Raw genomic sequence first — 20,637 nt, 5'->3', positions numbered from 1 at the left:
CACTGGGGGAACTCCCTGGGGGCCAGATCTGCCGGCTTTCCAGCCCCTTTATGCCACTGGAGCTGTTTAGAGGGGCTAAGATGAACCATGCCCTTTAAGTGTACAATGATTACTAACAGCAGGCTCTAACCCCCCACAACTGTCCTCAGGGGACACCACCATTTCCCCCCCTCCAAGCTCCCCACCATGGCCCGCAGCAGCCGGAAGGAAGGGAAGAACAGACTGCAGGCCTGGGATGGGAGAATCACACCAAGATGCTTGATTGTGCAGATTTTATGTCTTGGTTGAATCTTTAATGTGTGTTGTAACATGAAGAGCCACCCCCAAACCATCGCCCCCCACCACTGTGAACGCTACGGTAGCTAATGCCTCCTAGAGGCCAGGATCCATTTATCTTCAACATCCTACTATCTTCTGTGCATCACTCTGGTTATGGTTCTTCCCCAGGTTAGGCACAGTCTTGCTTGTGGAAAGGCTGGGAAAGGCCCCATCACATCCCCTGTGCCTGCTGGCTATTCAGGGCAACGCTCCATGTTTACGCCCCACCTCTGTGAAAGCCTCCACGCAGCGGTCGATGTCGTCCTCGCTGTGGACGGCTGAGATCTGCACCCGGATCCGTGCCTTCCCCTTGGGGACCACAGGGTAGCTGAAGCCGATGACGTAAATGCCTGGTGATGAGTCATGTGCAAGGGGGAGGCAAACATTAATACTGGGGCTCCTTTACTGGTGGGAGGGGGTCTTCAGGGGTTTTAGCTCCTTTTCTCTCTCCCCCCCATCCCCCCGTAAGCAGGGATCAGACACTGCAGCACACAACTCCATGCTGGTACTGGAGAGGCACCCCCTACAGAGTTGCAAGGGAAGCAATGGGAAGGGCAAATGGTGTATGTGCTGCCAAGCAGAGTGGCAGGGTGGGGAAAATTTCTTCTCCAAAGCCCCATAGCAAAGCAGAGGCAATGTGGCAGGGAATAACTAGAGCGGGGCACTTCCCTATTGCTGGAGGGGCTGAGGAGGTACAGAAAATCCCATACGGCTACCAGACATGGAGTAAGATAGCTACAGGGAAAGAGGATCAGAGGCCATCCCTTCATCTGCACATGACGCCACCACCTGACAGCCCCAGCCCCCTCCAGGTTTACCTCTCTCCAGCATGTCATCAGCCATCACCGATGCTAGCCGGGCCTCACCCAGCATCACAGGGCAGATGGGGTGATCATTCCCTGAGATGCTAAATCCAGCTGCAGCCATCTTGCTTCGGAACCTGCAGGGGGGGCAGGGGAGGGAAGAAGAGCACATCATCCCTGCTCGGGGAAGCCCTTCCCCTCAGCCATCAGCCCACTGCTCTGGCACCTGTGTGGCTCTGCACCGTCCTGGCTCCTCATGGCCAGGATCAAATGCCACACCACCCAACCTGCGTGAGGAAGGGGCCGTTCTTCTGAGATCCCCTCCTATTTTCTGCCCACCTCAAAGGCCCCGTGGCAGGCTCCGCTGTGCCACTCTGGCTATCATGGTGCCTTCTGCACCCAGACAGGTGCCTGGCATGTGGGGTCATGCTGGAGCTCGGACTAGGTAATCCCACGGCTGTGATATCACAGCCATCTCCATGGAAACCACGGGTGGTGCTATCAGCGGAGGACAGATAAAGAACCAGAGACAACTCACTCCTGAGCAGAAAGGAGTCTACTGGCCAAGGGGGTGAGATGGGCAGGGAAGTGACTGCATGGAGAAGGGGCTTGTTGGGGCTCTCCCCCTGAGACAGGATCCCAGGTCCTCAGTCCTCACCGCCTGGTCTTGGCCACCATGGACTGCGCAATAGCATTGCTCTCCATGAGCAGGTCCAGGGCCTTGGAGGCGCAGCCCACGACGGCGGGAGGCAGGCTGTTGGAGAAGAGGTATGGACGGGAGCGCTGGCGCAGCAGGTCGATAAGGGCCTTGGGACCGGTCGTGTAGCCACCTGCAGGGGGAGGAGACAGAAACAGAGTGTCATTGGGGACAGGGGGAGGAAGAGCCAACAACAGGACCCTGGGAAATTCCCCCCCTCTCCCCCCGGTAACACAGGCAGCAGAGCCTGGGATCCCAGCTGGTTAGTTTCACTAATGGGTTCCCTCTTGGGTGCCCAGGTGTGACGTCTCCAAAGGAAGGTCAGAAGAGGGTGCACATGGCAGGGCTTGCTAGGCCCCCCCTTCACCCTTGCTGTAGTGACCCTCGTTGGGTCCAGGTCCTTCGGCTCCTGTCCACATCTTGGTGCTCTCCATCATTTTTGTACTGTTAAAGGGAGGGGGGCAGAAGGGTTTTGGGGAGCTCCCGGGTACAGGGCCACGTAGAAAAGCCAACGCCCCAGAAAGGGGAATATCTGAACCTGCTGCTCCTCCAAGTGCCTTCCCCAGCGTTGAGTTGACAATGTCCACTTGGTCCATTACTCCCAGCAGTTCATCAGTACCCCTGCGAGGAGAGAACACGACCCCATCAGCCCTGGCTGCTCCGACCCGGGGGACTGGGTCGTGGCGGCTGTGGCCTGGCACCAGTTCATTGCCACTTTCTCTCCAGCGTGGCTCTGGTGTTTCCTAGTCCTGATGGAGTAGCCACGCCATCAGTGGCAGGTTAACCCAATGGGCATCGCTACCCATTTGCATCCCCACTGCCAGCTTTGTGCTAAAACGAAGGATACGCAGAACCAGGACAGTAGCTATGGGTGCAGGCTGTGAAATCCTAATGTGCTGTGTGTGGGAGGGGAAGGCCTTGTCCATCCAGCAGTAGCATAAAGCAGCAGGGCGCAGGCCAGGGAAGCATGCTGAGCCAGCCTGGCTGGCCTCCTCAGGGGAGTTCTCTCTCCAGATGGGATGAGGTCGCCTCCTGCAGGAGGGAGCCAGCCCTGTTAGCAAAGGCAGCACTGGGGGCTTGGAGGGTAGGATCCTCATCTCTCCCCAGGGCAGGCTGCTCTTACTTCCTGCACACGGCAAACCAGGGGTTTCATAAGTCAGAGCAGCGATGCGGCCCCTGAGTATGCTCCAAACAAACCCCGCCCACCTACACCCCAAGACTGAGAACGCTACCCCCAAAATCTGAGCCCACCCCGGTTATGCCACTCCCTGACACAAAGACAGGTGGAGAAAGGAAGGTGCTACCATCTCGTAAGGCGGGGGAGGATCAGTGGCCAGGTGGGGATCCCTTCAAGGACTAGTGGCTCTAAGAATCCACAGCCCCACAAGGAAGAAACCCCATATTCACACCAGTGGCTGGTCTAGCCCCTGAGAGTAAGACATGGGACTAGCAGGAAGGCCTGGTCTCGTACCGCCCATTGGGCCCAAGGAAGCCAGTGGCATGGCATTCATCGATGAAGACGAGGGCCTGGTATTTCTGGGCCAGGCTGCAGATCTCCTTCAATGGAGCGATGTCACCATCCATGGAAAAGGCACCATCGGTAGCCACCAGCCTCAGGCGGTGTTTCTGTGGAAGAGTGTGTGGCAGGTTGCAAGGGATTGTGGGTAAAGACAACTGCTTGAGCAAATCTCTTTGGGAAGTGGGAGGAAATGGAGACTGGGGTCTAGTACTCCCGGTACATGAATATATGGCTCCCATCCACCATCTCCCCTCCATCCATTCTTGAGCTCACATTGTGGCAGGCTTCCTCCCGCCAACGAGCAAAGGATTGGATTCTTGCTAGAGTCTAGCAAGGCTGCTTCGAGTGCTGGCCAAAGGGGGTTACTTCTCTAGAAGATGCAAGGTTATTCTCTGGGGGATGGACACCTTGCTCCTAGACTGGAAGTGGGTCACAGACTGAGTGTACTCCCAGGGCAGAGCACGTCTTTGTACCTGTGCGTCCTGCAGCTTGGCCTCTAGGTCCTGCATGTCCATGTGCTTGTAGCGGTATTTATTGGCCTTGCACAGGCGGATCCCGTCGATTATGGAGGCGTGATTCAGCTCATCTGACAGCACCGCGTCTTCTGGGGTCAGCAGTGCCTGAGGACGGCAAAACAATGGGCCGCGGTGGGTTACGGGGGCAGCGTCCTTGCTGGATACATGGGCAAAATTCTGTGTCATCACAGAACTCCTGGCTTGGCAGCATCACTAGCCGACCACCAGAATCCTCTGCATCCTATTGGTGGTCAGGCCACTCATGGGGTAGGGCCAGGGCACCATGTCTCTCCTCATGTCATGCGATACATCACTAAGACTTCTATCTCTCAGCTCCTTTTCCCCGCCATGGGGTTCCTCTCCCTTTGCATTCTTTGTGTGGTTTGTTCCATAAGCCACATCTCCACCAACCCTACAGGATGTGCTGACTTCCTCTTCCAGGGCTGGGCCTAAGTTGGGGACAGTTGCCCCTTGCCCCACACTTTTGGGATCCTCGCCATCACCATACGCCCACAAGGGGCTACCCATCCTCCCCTGCAGGCCTCACCCACCCTTGCCAGTATGCATGAACCGCTTCCCCTACTTTTTAGGTGGAGTGGCTGCACCCGTTTTGAATTCTCATATGAGCGGGTGCAGAGAGCTCAGGTTGGGGATGTTGGGGGCTTGCAGAAGGTGGCCAACAGTGATGGGTCCCTCCAAGGAGACAGCTGGATGGGTTCCACTGCAGAGGCCTACCCAAAACCTAGGATTCGTTGTGATGGTCACCCCTACTAGGAAGGAGGAGATGAAGGCTGACTAGAAAGCTCCATGGCACCTCCATGCCACCTCTTCCCTGTCTGAGAGCACCTCCATGATGCACTCAGCCCCCCGCCCCAGCAGCACACAGAGCCATTAGGCCTCCTCTCTGTCCCTATCTCATCTCCCTTAACTTCAGCCTGCAACCCGCTGAGGGAAATTAGATCATCAGCAGAAGCAACCGCTTTGGGAGCGTGACTTGTTGCCTATGTGATCCTTGCCCTTGCTGCCCCCTAAACAAAGCACAACACATGCACTATGAACCTCAAAGATACCAGCATTGGCATCAAAGCAGCTGGCATAGAGGATGGCGTCTTCTCTCTGGTGGAAACGAGAGATCTTCTCCTCCAGGTTCTTGTGTATATTCTAGAGAGAACCAAGACAGAGAATGAGGGGTTTCAATTAACATGACCATTGGTCCAGCTAGAGTTCCCTGCTTGCCATGGTTTTCTGTCTGGGGTGCCTATTTTTCCCCAGATGAGTTTTCTCACCAAGGAACCTACATTGTGGTTATAATTTTTGGTCCCCCAAACCAATCACTGCAACCACAAGACTCCAAACCAACACGGACAGGTGACGTGCGCTGAGGCACTTCCCCATTTTTAACTGGGGCGTTGCCCCAAGATGTTTAAGTGCCACACAAAGGGCCCAGATCCTCAGCGGATGTAAACTGGGGTTGCTTCACTGATGCCATGGAAGCGACCTCAAGTTATTGTAGCTGCAGGTCTGGCCCTGGGAAATTTGGGGTGTTTATTTTAAAACTAGAGATCCTCAGGGTTTTTTTTTTTATTTTATTTTTTATTTATTTACACAGTCTTGGGGGTTTTTATTGGTTTAACGCAAAAGCCTACTCTATACCCTTACACTGAGTGCATGTAGGGGCGTGTCTGTGTGACCATGTGTACGGATAAGCATGCAGAGCTGTGTCTGTGTGGACATGCACGTGCCGATAAGTGTTTAGAGAAAGGGAAGCACAAGAGCACCTGCCTGCACTGTTGTTATAGGTAACTATGGAGGCAAAGCTAAAGGCTTCTTTCCTCAGTGGTGGATATAGGATTGGTTTGGGGGAAAAAAATCAAGATCCTGGGAAGAGATTGTGGAGAATGGCAGCTAACTAATATGCAAGAGAGAGTGGAAGTGAGGGCTTTGCCTTCTCCCAGGAGCTCATGTGGAGACCTGGCTATTTGTGGAAGGGTCAGGCTCACACAGACCGGGGCGGGGTGGGAGGGGCAGAACATTCATGGGGAGCAGGACAGGAGGAGAGAGAGATCAGATGGAGGAGGAAAGGAGAAACAAGTAGGGGAGAAGGGAAGGAAGAGGAGAGAAAAAGAGGGGCTAGAACAGAGAAGCCAGCCAGCCAGGAGAGGCCAGCCCACACGACAGACCTAAAGCACCCTACTTGGTTCCACCTGGGAGCAGAGCGGCTTGGTGGCAGGCAGCACAACAGATGTTTGGGTTTTAGCCCAAGGAAAAGGTGACTACTCCACTCCGGATCACGGCCCCACCCATACCTGCGTCCCACAGATGAAACGGACAGAGCTGAGGCCAGCTCCAAACTTCTCCAGGGCCTCTAGTCCAGAGCGGATCACCTCAGGGTGGCTGGAGAGCCCTAGGTAGTTATTGGCACAGAAATTCAGGATCCCTGCAAAGAGGAGGAGGGCAGGAAGGAGTGAGCAATTCCTACCCACCCACTGATGCAGTAAGACAATAGGTTTCAGAGTAGCAGCCATGTTAGTCTGTATCCGCATAAAGAACAGGAGGACTTGTGGCACCTTAGAGACTGAACAATTTATTTGAGCATAAGCTTTCGTGAGCTACAGCTCACTTCATTGGATGCATGCAGTGGACTGAACAGACAATAGAGAAAACCTCAGCCAATAGCAGGAGTGAAGCGAACACACCAAAAGCAGCCAGGTATGTGCCCGGAACCATGGAAACATTCCTGTGTCACACATTCCCAGTCTGCCCCCCTAGGCTGATTACTGGGCAAAAGTAGATAAGTCCAATTGCTTCACAATGACCCATCACTAAGACAGCTTAGTTGGAATTTCTCACACACACTTTATTCTTAAAAAGCTCAAGAGCGTTACAGACATATGGAAAACAACAAACTTCGGACACAGCCTCCTCAGCGTCCTCTCCCCCTGGTGAGTCCTGGGTTTGGTTCAAGTCCTTTAGGGGAAGCTAAGCTCCTCCTGTCTCCACTCCTTCCCGCTGTTCCTGGCAATGACTCAGACGGCATGTCTTAAGAGAGCCTCTGACACCTTTTCTGTGCCTGCTCTTCCTCTGGGGACTTGTCCAACACCCACCACCAGCTTTCAAGCAGGGAGTCAGTCAACAGTATTGGACCTGCCAGTAGAACCCCTGTTGCGCCAGGAGTGCATTGCTGTGCTCCGTCCCAGCTTTTCAGACAGTTTCTGGACATGGGGTCGAGTTCCTGCTAGAGGCTGACTGCTCCAAGCCATACTGAAGATTACATTTGAAATGAAGGTTGAAATACAACAGGTGTTCACAAAACCAGAATGGGATTCTGAAACTGACACTGACAACCCCCGTTCAACCATCACTATCAGGGAGCTCCCAGCCACAAAGTAAGGACCAATGCTTATTATTTCTGTTTAACATTTATACTATGGTAGAAGCCAAGGGCCTCAGTCAGTAGCTGGGTAGGTGCTGTACACACACACACACACACACACACACACACACACACAGTCCTGGCCCAAAGAGCTTTCCATTCAAATAAACCATAATTATGGCCAGTCAATGCAGACGGGATCAAACCATCTTTAAAAAACAAAAAAACCACCTTTCATGTTCATTAAATTACAAGAAAGGGTGTTTGTTTGTTTGAAATCTGTAGAAATCTAGCAAAATTAGGCCCTGACCACACTGGTTTGCCAAACCATGACCCCATATCCTGCAAATATTTATGCACATGCTTATCCTTACTCACATGAGTAATCCCATTGAACCCAATGAGATCACTCGCATGCTTAAATTAAAGCATCTGCATATGTTTGCAGGATCAGGGTCATCCTAGGCCCCTAAAAAACAGGTTAGCAACAAGCATGTTTAAACACAGTTTCTTAATTCTGTTTGAAGAACAGAGTTAGAGCCTAAGGGCCTAAAATACACTACAAAAGCCTCGGTGTCATATGCTATCTCAAGACACAAAAGTTGGTTCTCTCTTGTAGAAAGGTCCTTACCTATGTATTAACCATATCGGGGGCATCAGGAAGCCAGCTTCCCCAGTTCTGTTTGTTTGGTTTTTCTGTTGTGATTTAGTATGAATGGGCCGAAATACTGCCAGAGATCGGTACTTGTCTAGACAGGGATACGCAGTCAGAGACACAAATCATCAACACCCAGGTGTGGATTAAGCTTTTTACAGAATAGGAATATTACATTTCTAGAATATCTCCCAGAGTGATCCATGTGCTGTTTGGTTGTAAGGTGGTGGTTGGCCATGTGAGTGGCTTAGCTTTTTTAAGTGGGTTTTGAAATTTATATACAGTGGGGTAGAAATTCTGTGTTTTCTCCATGGGTTTTGTCGGAAAACTAAAGCTCTGACTCTCAATGTACCAGGCCAATTTTTATTATTTGTATTACAATAGTGCCCCAACTGTGACTGGGGCTCCACTGTGCTGGGCATCATAACAAAACATAGCAAGAGACAGAGAAAGCGTGGGGGAAAGGCAACATTATTATTATTCCCATTTGACAGATTGGGAAACTGAGGTAGAGATTCACAATGTTGAGGCCAGAAGGGACCATTGTAATCGTCTATCTGACCTCCTGCATAACACAGGACTTCCCTAAATTAATTCCAATTTAGATTAGAGCATGTTTTATAGAAAAAAAAAATCCAATCTTGATTTTAAAATTTCTAGTGATGGAGAATCCACCATTACCTTTGGTAATTTGTTCCCATTATTAATTACCCCCACTGTTAAAAAGGTGCACCACATACTGGAAGGAAAAAACAAACAGAAAGTTATTTGGAAATGATGCAAGAAATCCAAAACAACTATCAGAAAAAAACCTGAGGACAGCCACCCAACACAAAAACAAAAAGTGGAACCAACTACAACTACCCACAACCCACAGAACAACAGTGACCCAGAACACCTCCGGGAGAAACCATGGCACCAGTACCTACCACATGGACATTACACGACACCCAAATGTCATCAATTTATCAAGACTACTCCTCACTGGAGATGAATTATCTGTACTCTCCAAGGAGCTAAGCTTCTGTCCCACCACAGAACCTGATGCCGTACTAACATGTGGAAAACTAGAACAATTCTTCCACTGTCTCCGCCCCAAAGAATTATTTCACAATAATGACACCACTCACAATTACCACGTCCCCGCCAGCAATCATAAGAAAAAAGAATCCTCAGATTGGATACCACAGAGTGGATGAAACCACACCCATGATTACATTGATTGCTTCAGGGGAAAACATTGACTGAGAAATCCTTAACAAACATCACATCCACCATAATCTATCCACCACCGAGAGGACAGCCATACAGTCCTGAAATCTAACCACCAGACAGTGATCAAACCAAAGTCAAAGGGAGCGCCACTGTAGTCCTCAACTATGATGACTATGTTAATGAGGCCGACTGACAACTCTCTGACACCACCTACTATAAAGAACTCAAAAAAGACCCCACACCACAATTTACCCAGGAATTTAAGAATATTATCAAATCCTTCTCCAAACAACTCCAAGAGAAACTCTATAAACTCATCCCCCATGAACCCATGCCAGGCACCTTCTACATGCTTCCCAAGCTACACAAACAAAGAAACACAGGCCAACCCATCATATCTGACCACAGCACTCTTACTGAAGGAATATTGGGACTCATAGAAACCATCGTCAAACCACTCACCGCACAAAGGCCCAATTTCCTCCAGGACACAACCGACTTCCTCCACAAGCTCTGTAACATTAACAACCTCCCTTGGAACACCATCCTCACCACCATGCATGTCAATTCCCCATATAACAACATCCCTAACAATGACGACATGGCTGCCTGCCTCAAATATTTACAAGACAACGGACAAACCTCAGTTATCCACCCCAAACGCTCTCCCAACTCATCCATTACATCCTCACCCAAAACAATTTTACATTCAACAACAAAAAACTTTGTCTAAACCATGGGAACAGCCCTGGTTACTAGGATGGCTCCCCAATATGCCAACCTCTTTGTGGGCTACCTTGAAGAATTTCTGGACAAGCGCACCACAAAACCAATTATATATCTGAGATACATTGATATTTTCATCCTCTGGACAGAAGGCTTAAACTCCCTCACAGATTTCCACCACAACTTCAAAAACCACTATCTGTCCATTAAACTCTCTCTGGAACACTCCCACAGTAGCATCAACTTCCTGGACACCCAATCAGTTTCAGCAATGGAACCCTACAGACAACCATATACAAGAAACCGACGGATCGCCACACCTATCTTCACAGATCCAATAACCACCCCTAACACACCAAGAAATCTGTTATCTATAGGCAGGCACTCAGGTACCACAGAATATGCTCCGAGGAGAAAATCTGAGATATACATATTAACACACTCAAAACCAACTTCACCAAACAAGGACACTCCAGAGAAGTAGATCGCTTCATGGAATGGGCCACCAAAATACCCCAAGAGAACCTGCTTTGATACAGAAATAAATCCCCTTCACCCCATGCTGGAACCCATATGGGGTTTCATCAAACAACTACAATCCATACGGAGTGGAGACCTCATCCTGAAAAAAAAAAAATCTTTCCTGATCCCTCACTTCTGGCCTTCAAACAGCCTCCCCAAGCTCATCATCAGAAGCAAGCTTCCCACAAATCAGAATACACCAACTCACAGCAGCACCGGACCCTGCCAGAACAACAAATGCAAACCTGCAGACATATCTCCACTGCTATAATGATCAACACCCCCAACAACACACCTTTCGAAAACCATACATCCTACACATGCCTATCACATGTGGCGTACCTCACTCAGCGCACTAAATTCCCCAGTAACAACGATGTGTGTGAAACCAGACAATCATTACGGTTTCAAATGAACTCACACAGGAAAATGATAAAAGACAAAAATAGCCTATCGCCTGTGGGTGAACACTTTTCACTCTCTCCCAGTGCCGCGCCACGACCACACAAGCGCTGCGTTGCCAGTGTAGACTAGCCCTTAGAGCGTCTTCACCCTACAGCAGTGCAGCTGCTTCACTGCAGGTTTAGACCTGCCCTTAGCTGTGATGCTCAGAGTACCTTTCCCAGCCCTGAAGAGCTCTGTGGGACTTGAAAGCTCGTCTCTCTCCCCAACCGAAGTTGGTCCAATAAAAGCTATGACCTCACCCACCTGGTCTCCACCTTATTTCAAGTCTGAAAAGACAGAGAGTCAGGCTATGTCTACACTAGTACTTTTGTTGGAAAAACTTTTGTCTGTCAGGGGTGTGAAAAAAAAACCCATTATCTCTGAGTGAGATAAGTTACACTGACAGAAGCGCGAGTGTAGACAGTCCTATGCCAGCAGAAGACATAGCTACTGCCACTCGCGGGGGGTGGTTTAATTATACCGACGGGAGAACTGTGCCGTTGTAAGGTCTCTAGTGTAGACACAGCCTTAGGCTTTTAACGACACGGCTTTTAACAACATGGCTGTGTCGCTACAGCCGTGCCACTAAAAGTCGCGCAGCGTAGCCGCTGTTTGTTGTCTCTCCTGCCAACAAAAAACTTCCACCCCCAATGAGCGGCATTTGCGTTGTCAGCAGGAGCGCGCTGTTCACACTGGCGCTTGTCGTTGGCAAAACTTTTGTCTTTTGGGGGGGATTGAGGGGGTGTGGTAACACCTCTGAAAGACAAAAGTTTTGTCGTTCAATTGCCAGTGTAGACATAGCACAAGTGACTTGCCTGAGGTCATGCAAGAAATCTGCTGAAGAGTGAAGAACTCATCTTCCAAGTCCCAGTCCAGTGCTCATAAATACTACTGCCTTGCATTTGTCATCCAAAAAACCTTAAAAAGAAGGAACAAATTCATTCCTAAGCGCTGCAGTGATCACTCTGCTTCTTGAAGTGAGTTTTGATTGCCTTATTTTAGCTGGCATAAACACAAACATTATTATTGGTCATAAAATCATCCAGCTCTTTTTTAAATACTCCAGTTGCAGTATTTGACTCCGTGACCTCCTGCAGCAAGTATTCCACAGGCTGGATAACACACAGCAAGAAGTAGTATTTCCTTTGACTGGCTTTAAATTTACTTGCCATTAACTTAATCAAGTGATCCCTTGTTCTCATATTATGGGACTGCATAAGAGGGAAGGATCCGACCATCTTTCACTATAGTCCTCATAATAATAAATCTGTCAGTTATAGGCACAGAGGCAGGTCAAATTAGGCCCAAAATGTATTTGTTTACAAACAAACAAAAATAAAATGATGTTTTCGAAAAACTGACGCCCACAGAATTGGGTTTAGTTTTTTAATTCAAAGAGAAAGTTTTCAAATAAAAACACAAAAACAAATGAAAAGCCCCATACTATCTTCACAAACTGCCTTGCCACATTATATCTCTTGGGTTCTGCACAAGCACATTGACTAGAAACAAAACTGAAATTGGCTAATATAACATCATTGTCCAAGGTGAGAGAAATGCAAAAAATAAACAGTGTATAAACAATGTCCATTAAACTGGATGTTCAATAGTCCTTGTTTTACATTTTAAAAAAAATATTATTTTAGCCTGACAATGCTTAAATCTTCTCAAACGCTTCTCCCACCTAAATTAAACAATCCTTCATTCTGTAATCTTTTGGTGTATGTAATTTCTACCCAGGACCTATCGATCTTCATTGCCCTTGATTCAATAATCTCAGCTACCCCTTTTGTAATCTGAAAACACACTGCTCCAAAGCGGGGGTTTCCTGAAATAATACTGCATTTTCCATGTCTTTTATAAAGCACAATAATAATTTTTATGTTTTTACTGCACGTGCGTACAGGGTTCTCTCTCCAGTTCTCTCCCCCCTCCCCGATCATTAGCACATGGGTGAGTCAGGCTGTTTTGGTTTATATTCATTATCTGATGAATATCAAAGCTGAATTTCATCGGCCACAGTGCTGCACTCTCCCCTATATAGTCTTAAATTCGTCTGGAGTTTCTTATAATCCTCTGCCCTGTGGGTCTCCCCTCTCCCACTGCCTAGCCAGCACCGGAGACGGGTTACATTTCGTTGATGCAATACCCACCTCCTCTGCTGCCTTCTACGTGGATATGTGGCCCTTGTTTCGATGTTATAACCCTCTCACTCTTCCAGGTACCAGCGCCTCGGATGCTCTCCAGCTCAGCCTCCAGGACGTGGCTGAGTTGGGCCAGGGTAGCCCTCGCCCTGTAGGCCCTGCACTGCCCCGGGGAGAGGGGGGAGCTCAGGAGACGGCGGCCCCACATGCCCCCAGCTCCGCGACACCGAGACAAGGCAAGCGGCAAAGAGCCTGGGAAGGAAACATGCGGCGGAGGCGGAACCCGAACCAGCCAATCAGAAGGCGCACCAGCCAGCGGCGGAGTTTATTTAAGGGGCCAGGGCTAACAGCCTAGAGTAGGGGTGTGGGGGAAGCCGGAGCCCGAGCCCGAGCCCGAGCCCGAGCCCAGCGACCCCAGCCCTAGGGTTGAGGGGCACTGACCCAGCCCTGCCTGGGTCTCGTAACTGGAAGAACAAGTGGGTACTACAGGGGAGGATTGAGGTACATGGGGGACCCCAGGACTGGAACAGGGCAGTTGGGACCACAGGCCAAGAGCAGTACGTAGGGACAGAGGGATGGGGCTGTCCAAGGGGAATGGGAAAGCCGGGGCTGCTGCCGGTCATGACTGAAGTCCAGGCAGGGGCAGGTTTAAGAGTCAGAGTTTGGTCAGCCAACCCGCTGCCTGGGGTTCAATGGTCACATCGCCTTAGGCTTATTTAAACATGAAGAGTACAAAAACAAAACACACACACAAACACCCCAATCAAAAATCACAGGCCTAAACAAAAGTGGACTCTAACTGTGTTGGCTTGCGTTTCCATGTATTGGAACCTCCCACCACAGCAACATGTTTCCTTGGCAAAGTGCTCTATGATTCTGTCCAGCTCCAACCTTGCGATCTCATCTTTCTCTGTTTTAAGGAGAGCAAGGTCACGCCACCGTGTCTGTAATAGTGTTGAACACATATAGTTTTTGACACATTCTAATGTGCTTTTTGCACATTCATCACCAGCCACTTGGTAGGGTGAGAAAGATTCAACACATTTCCATTTCTGGTAAGGTAAAACATCATCAAGAGAACTTGACACTATGAAATTCAAGTAGCTCTGGACTCCAACTGACAAATTGAACACCTCTGTGTCTTTTGTAAAATAATACCTCTTGAAAGACATAATCTTGTGAACCAAGTTTAAAGAAAAATATGGGTATTTTCCCCTGAGTTTAAGAACCTCCTCCTTTGACTTTTCTAAAGTTATTCTGAAGTTGTCTGAGATGGAGGAAACCAGATAGAATAACGACCTCTTCATATCTCTCACACCGAGATTTTAGTTCCCCGATCATATTGTCAAAGACGTCAAATATTTCCTTTGATAGTTATCTTTTGCTTCTAACACAGAATCATGTGCAAATTCATCATCCCGGCGGTGTACATGTCTCTTCCTGTGACTTGAATAGTTTGCACTTTTCAAAACCTATTGCTTCTTACCTGTTGTGAGATTCTTTTATAATTTCCTCATACTTTTCTTCAGATCTGAATTTGCATAGCTCATTCACTGTGCTCTCAAATATCCAGAGCACTTGAAACAGATCAATTTTCTTTGACCAAAGAAAGGACTCCAGAGACTGCAGCCACCCTGAGTAAGATCCTAGGCCACTATAACAGATTGAGGTAGAACATCCAACCTATCAAAGACAGGTTGCTTTTTGCTCAACATATGTCTCACAACTCTTGCATTCAATAACGATTCCATCTTCTAGGCATTCAATTATACTCTGAAAATTTACTATCATTGCCTCAGTGGCTTTCATTCACACTGCCCATCTAGTCTTGCAGAGTACCTTTAAATTTAAAGGGCTCCTTTGTTCTTCAGAAGCCTGTCCAATTTCATCTGTTGCATCAATCCTTCCAACTTCTTCAGTGCACCATCAAATTCCTCTTCTCTTTGCAAAACTGTACTCTCTCAAGCAAGAGTTTGAAGATACAGATTATTTTTAGACTTAATCTTTAGTTTTTCCAATCAATGATTAGAGTTCGCAAAACATTTATATATTTCCTGCAAAGTTGTGAAAACCTTCAGGGCCAGACTGGCTTTAACTTCAGCAGCATGCACCAAAACTAGGTTAATTTGATGTGCTGGACAATGGATGTATGGTGCATACACGTTGTCTCCCTTTCCTGAAAGCTATTCTCTCATTTTTGCTTGCAATCCTCCATGATCCCCAGCCATAACATTGGTCCCATCATATCACTGTCCAGACATATATTTGGGTTGTAATCCATAAATGCAGAATAAAACGTTAGTTAACTGGTCACACAAGGATGCAGCATCTGTCTCATTGCCACAAAACTAACAAAGTGATATTTTATAGCTACTTTTCCTTTGGTATGCTCAATACCAACACAACGAAGCAAAATGGTTATTTGATCAAAATGGCTAATATCTGTAGTTGCATCTGCAGTGACAGTAACAAAAACTTAGCTTATTTGTAGCTATTAAACATGCACCTCCTGGTTTCTGATGCCAAAAGACTCATAAGTTCATCAGTAATTGTCTTGCTCAAGTACTGTATTTGGTTCTCTTGGTGTCACTGATATGTTGGGCAAAAGCTGTATTATGTCTGGCAAGTAGCTTAATTATGCTCAAGTACATATCACAACTGTTGCTCTCCAACACTTCACAGTGACTGTGGAAGGAGAGATGTAAACTAGCTAAAATTTTGACCGTGTCAAGCAATATTTTTAGTATTTCTTGCCATTTCCTAATATTTTCAGCTGCTTGTTTATGAAAACAAGCATTGATATGATGACCCTTTGTGAACTGTAGAGCTGCTATATGACTGCTTATGTTGTTTGCTCCTCCCATTAAGAGACGTTGATGTTAACATATTCTTCCCATCATTGAAAATCTATTACCCACATTGATTTGTGAGTGTCTGTATCCCTGGACAACCAACAAATGTGACAGTATGCATAATCGGAAAGATATGGGTATGTTAGGCAGTTGGCATGCAAATCTACATGCTGTGCATTTTTCATTCCGTAAAATGAAAAGGAACAATGGTAGTTTGTCGGGAAAAATGGAAACTGTCCAGTTGGTATATCACTTTCAGTGGACTGGCAAGAATCAATACATAAAGCATACACAATAGGGCAGGTGATAATACTGAATCTGGAAAGTGACCTTTATCGGATGGGAACTTCAAACCTATTTCAGCAGGAAGACAGCTTTGACCTGCTTCATTGCTGACATGCTCATCTACATGATCTTTGTTTTGGTTTTTTTGTTTTAAGATAATCTGTGGCATCTTTGGCTTTATTGGTTTGTAGCTCATCTTACAGGATCTTCAGTTGCGCTGGTTCCAAGCAGAGTGTCTCTGGAAATATCATCAGCTGCTTATAACTACAGGTGCAACTTCAGTGGTACCGCACTACTCGTTTTCTTGACTTAAACCTTGCCACAATGACAGATTCATACTTGCTGAATTGATATGCAGTTCTTGACTTTCTACTTCAGACTGCGGGGGTTGATCAGGAAGCGTATAAAAAAACAGTCACCTACCTTTCATATCTGTTGTTCTTCTAGATGTGCTGCTCATGTCAATGCCATGTTAGGTGTGTGTGTGCCGCATGCATCGCTGCCGGAGATTTTTCCCCTAGTGGTATTCGTAGGGCTGGCTCTAGTGTTCCCTAAAGCCCTGCGCTCATGCACCAGTATAAGGGGCGCCGCTGGCCCCGCACCATAGGCGCCGACTCCGTGGGTGCTCCGGGGCTGGGTGCTCTGCACCCACCAGCAGCCAAGTTCCCCTTCCCGCCCCGCCTCATCTCCTCCTCCGCCTCCTCCTCTGAGCACGCCGCGTCCCTGCTCCTCCACCTACCTCCCAGCGCTCGCCACCACCAAACAGCTGTAGCAAGCTCTGGGAGGGAGGGGGGAGGAGCAGGAATGTGGCCCGCTCAAGGGAGGAGGCGGGGAAGAGGTGGGGCCAGGGAGGGAATTTGGGAAAGGAGTCAGAATAGGGGCAGGGAGGGGGCGGAGTTGGGGCGGGGACTTTGGGGAAGGGGTTGGAATGGGGGCGGGGCAGGGGTGGAGTCGGGGCAGGGCCGGGCAGAAGGGAGTCGAGCACCCACCGGCGCCAGTAGAAGTCAGCGCCTATGCCCCACACCCCTCCAGTTTCTTCTCGCTGTCCACTCAGACAGTGGGGAAGGAGAGTGGGTCATGGAATTGACATGAGCAACACATCTCGAAGAACAGTTACGAAAGATAGGTAGCCATTTTTTCTTCTTCGAGTGCTTGCTCATGTCAATTCCCTTTTAGGTGACTCACCAGCAGCATCTCTGGAGGTGGGCTAGGAGTCCAGGGACACAGCTCTTCTGAAACTGGCATTGTCTCTGGCCTGTTGGGTAGCGGCATAGTGAGATGCAAACATGTGCACGGATGACCATGTCATGGCCCTGATAATGTCCTGTATTGGTATTTGTGGCAGGAAAGCCGCTGAAGATGCTTGTGCCCTTGTTGAGTGGGCCCTTATGATGGCCGGAGGCGGGGTTCCCACTTGCTCACAGCAGACCCAGGTACAGGCCGTGATCCAGGACGAGTTCCTTTGGGCTGACACCTGGAGCCCTTTCATTCTGTCTGCTACCACAACAAAAAGCTGCATCGATTTGCGCAAGGGTCTCGTCCTATCAATATAAAAGGCTAAGGCCCTTCTAATGTCCAGATAATGCAATGCTGTTCTTCTTCTGTCTTGTGAGGTTTGGGGAAGAAGACCAGCAGAAAGATGTCTTGACTGATGTGAAATTGCAACATTATGTTGGATAGAAAGGCTGGGTGGGGAAGCAGCCAGTCCTTATCTTTGAAGAAAACCGTATTTTTGGGTACGTGGCCAGAAGCAAAAAGGGGAAGCAAAAGTGGATGGGAACTTCGGAGGCAGTGACCATGAAATGGTCGAGTTCAGGATCCTAACACAAGGAAGAAAGGAGAGCAGCAGAATAAAGACCCTGGACTTCAGAAAAGCAGATTTTGACTCCCTCAGGGAACTGATGGGCAAGATCCCGTGGGAGAATAACATGAGGGGGAAAGGAGTCCAGGAGAGCTGGCTGTATTTTAAAGAATCCTTATTGAGGTTACAGGGACAAATCATCCAGATGTGTAGAAAGAATAGTAAATATGGCAGGCAACCAGCTTGGCTTAACAGTTAAATCCTTGCTGCTCTTAAATACAAAAAAGAAGCTTACAAGAAGTGGAAGATTGGACAAATGACCAGGGATGAGTATAAAAATATTGCTCGGGCTTGCAGGAGTGAAATCAGGAAGGCCAAATCACACCTGGAGTTGCAGCTAGCAAGAGACGTTAAGAGTAACAAGAAGGGTTTCTTCAGGTATGTTAGCAACAAGAAGAAAGTCAAGGAAAGTGTGGGCCCCTTACTGAATGTGGGAGGCAACCTAGTGACAGAGGATGTGGAAAAAGCTAATGTACTCAATGCTTTTTTTGCCTCTGTCTTCACGAACAAGGTCAGCTCCCAGACTACTGCACTGGGCAGCACAGCATGGGGAGAAGGTGACCAGCCCTCTGTGGAGAAAGAAGTGGTTCGGGACTATTTAGAAAAGCTGGACGAGCACAAGTCCATGGGGCCAGATGCGTTGCATCCGAGAGTGCTAAAGGAGTTGGCGGATGTGATTGCAGAGCCATTGGCCATTATCTTTGAAAACTCATGGCGATCGGGGGAGGTCCCGGACGACTGGAAAAAGGCTAATGTAGTGCCCATCTTTAAAAAAGGGTAGAAGGAGGATCCTGGGAACTACAGGCCAGTCAGCCTCTCATCAGTCCCTGGAAAAATCATGGAGCACGTCCTCGAGGAATCAATTCTGAAGCACTTAGAGGAGAGGAAAGTGATCAGGAACAGTCAGCATGGATTCACCAAGGGTAAGTCATGCCCGACTAATCTAATTGCCTTCTATGACAAGATAACTGGCTCTGTGGATGAAGGGAAAGCAGTGGACGTGTTGTTCCTTGACTTTAGCAAAGCTTTTGACACGGTCTCCCACAGTATTCTTGCCAGCAAGTTAAAGAAGTTTGTGCTGGATGAATGGACTATAAGGTGGATAGAAAGCTGGCTAGATTGTCGGGCTCAACGGTTAGTGATCAATGGCTCCACGTCTAGTTGGCAGCCGGTATCAAGTGGAGTGCCCCAGGGGTCGGTCCTGGGGCCGGTTTTGTTCAATATCTTCATAAATGATCTGGAGGATGGTGTGGATTGCACCCTCAGCAAGTTTGCAGATGACACTAAACTGGGAGGAGTGGTAAATACGCTGGAGGGTAGGGATAGGATACAGAGGGACCTAGACAAATTGGAGGATTGGGCGAAAAGAAATCTGATGAGGTTCAACAAGGACAAGTGCAGAGTCCTGCACTTAGGACGGAAGAATCCCATGCACCGCTACAGACTAGCGACCGAATGGCTCGGCAGCAGTTCTGCAGAAAAGGAATTAGGGGTTACAGTGGACGAGAAGCTGGATATGAGTCAACAGTGTGCTCTTGTTGCCAAGAAGGCCAATGGCATTTTGGGATGTATAAGTAGGGGCATTGCTAGCAGATCGAGGGAAGTGATCGTTTCCCTCTATTCGACATTGGTGAGGCCTCATCTGGAGTACTGTGTCCAGTTTTGGGCCCCACACTACAAGAAGGATGTGGAAAAATTGGAAAGAGTCCAGCGGAGGGCAACAAAAATGATTAGGGGACTGGAACAAATGACTTATGAGGAGAAGCTGAGGGAACTGGGGATGTTTAGTCTACGGAAGAGAAGAATGAGGGGGGATTTGATAACTGCTTTCAACTATCTGAAAGGGGGTTCCAAAGAGGATGGCTCTAGACTGTTCTCAGTGGTAGCAGATGACAGAACAAGGAGTAATGGTCTCAAGTTGCAGTGGGGGAGATTTAGGTTGGATATTAGGAAAAACTTTTTCACTGTGAGGGTGGTGAAACACTGGAATGCGTTACCTAGGGAGGTGGTGGAATCTCCTTCCCTAGAAATTTTTAAGGTCAGGCTTGACAAAGTCCTGGCTGGGATGATTTAGTCGGGGATCGGTCCTGCTTTGAGCCGGGGGTTGGACTAGATGACCTCCTGAGGTCCCTTCCAACCCTGATATTCTATGATTCTAAGCCCCTGCAGATCCTGCACTTATCTTGGACTTGAGCCTCCCCCAAGCATTTTTGGCAGCTGGAATGGGGGTTGCTCACCGGCACTGGCATGGGTTTAGCATAGGGTGCACATGGTTTGAAGCCCGAGGATCAGGGCATATCCTGTCCCTGGAGCAATGTCCCTTAAGGGGACTAGCTAACTAACAAGAACTAGAACTGACAACTACTAACTATTTACAAGAAGAGATCTGTAAACCACTAGGGGAGGCTTGCCGAAGCAAGAGAAGAGGACTGTTCCAGCAGCCGTCATGGGCAGTAAGAAGGAACCGGAGGAGTGCGGGGCCGGCAGCACCCCTTATACTGGTGCATGAGTGCAGGCCACCAGGGGATACTAGAGTCAGCCCTATGGATACAACTAGCAGGGAAATCTTTGGCAGTAGGGCACACGGCACACACACAGCTAACATGGAATCGACATGAGCAAGTACTTGAAGAAGAATGATAGTTTCTCCTGCTTAGGATCTCTGGAGGCAGTTTGTAATAAATGTCTTTTTGCTTTCCAAAACCAGA

The 20,637-nt window shown here is 48.4% G+C and overlaps 1 protein-coding gene across 1 annotated transcript; it reads right to left on the bottom strand.

Moving 5' to 3' along the window:
- Window positions 1-312: 312 nt before the first annotated feature.
- On the bottom strand, window positions 313-13,201 carry GCAT (glycine C-acetyltransferase). Its single transcript, XM_074941542.1, has 9 exons — window positions 12,941-13,201; window positions 6,159-6,289; window positions 4,912-5,013; window positions 3,811-3,957; window positions 3,290-3,444; window positions 2,357-2,439; window positions 1,780-1,951; window positions 1,137-1,258; window positions 313-668 (listed from the first exon to the last, which is right to left on the bottom strand). The coding sequence occupies exons 1-9, from the start codon at window positions 13,137-13,139 to the stop codon at window positions 517-519; spliced, it is 1,263 nt and encodes a 420-aa protein (XP_074797643.1). The 5' UTR covers window positions 13,140-13,201; the 3' UTR covers window positions 313-516.
- Between the last annotated feature and the right edge of the window lie 7,436 nt (window positions 13,202-20,637).

The sequence above is a fragment of the Natator depressus genome, chromosome 1 (genome assembly GCF_965152275.1).
Source record: "Natator depressus isolate rNatDep1 chromosome 1, rNatDep2.hap1, whole genome shotgun sequence".
In the NCBI taxonomy this organism is placed as follows: domain Eukaryota; kingdom Metazoa; phylum Chordata; order Testudines; family Cheloniidae; genus Natator; species Natator depressus.
The sequence above is the reverse complement of the archived record's forward strand: the minus strand, read 5'-3'. Positions and strand labels throughout refer to the sequence as shown.

Bases quoted from the DNA above. Each gene is read 5' to 3' on its own strand.
- GCAT (XM_074941542.1), bottom strand. From the start codon at position 13,139: ATGTGGGGCCGCCGTCTCCTGAGCTCCCCCCTCTCCCCGGGGCAGTGC. The intron at 1,952-2,356 runs GTTCAGATATTC...CTCCCCCTGCAG, and splicing joins GGCACTTGGAGGAGCAGCAG to GTGGCTACACGACCGGTCCC. The intron at 1,259-1,779 runs GTGAGGACTGAG...CCCCCCCTGCAG, and splicing joins ATGGTGGCCAAGACCAGGCG to GTTCCGAAGCAAGATGGCTG.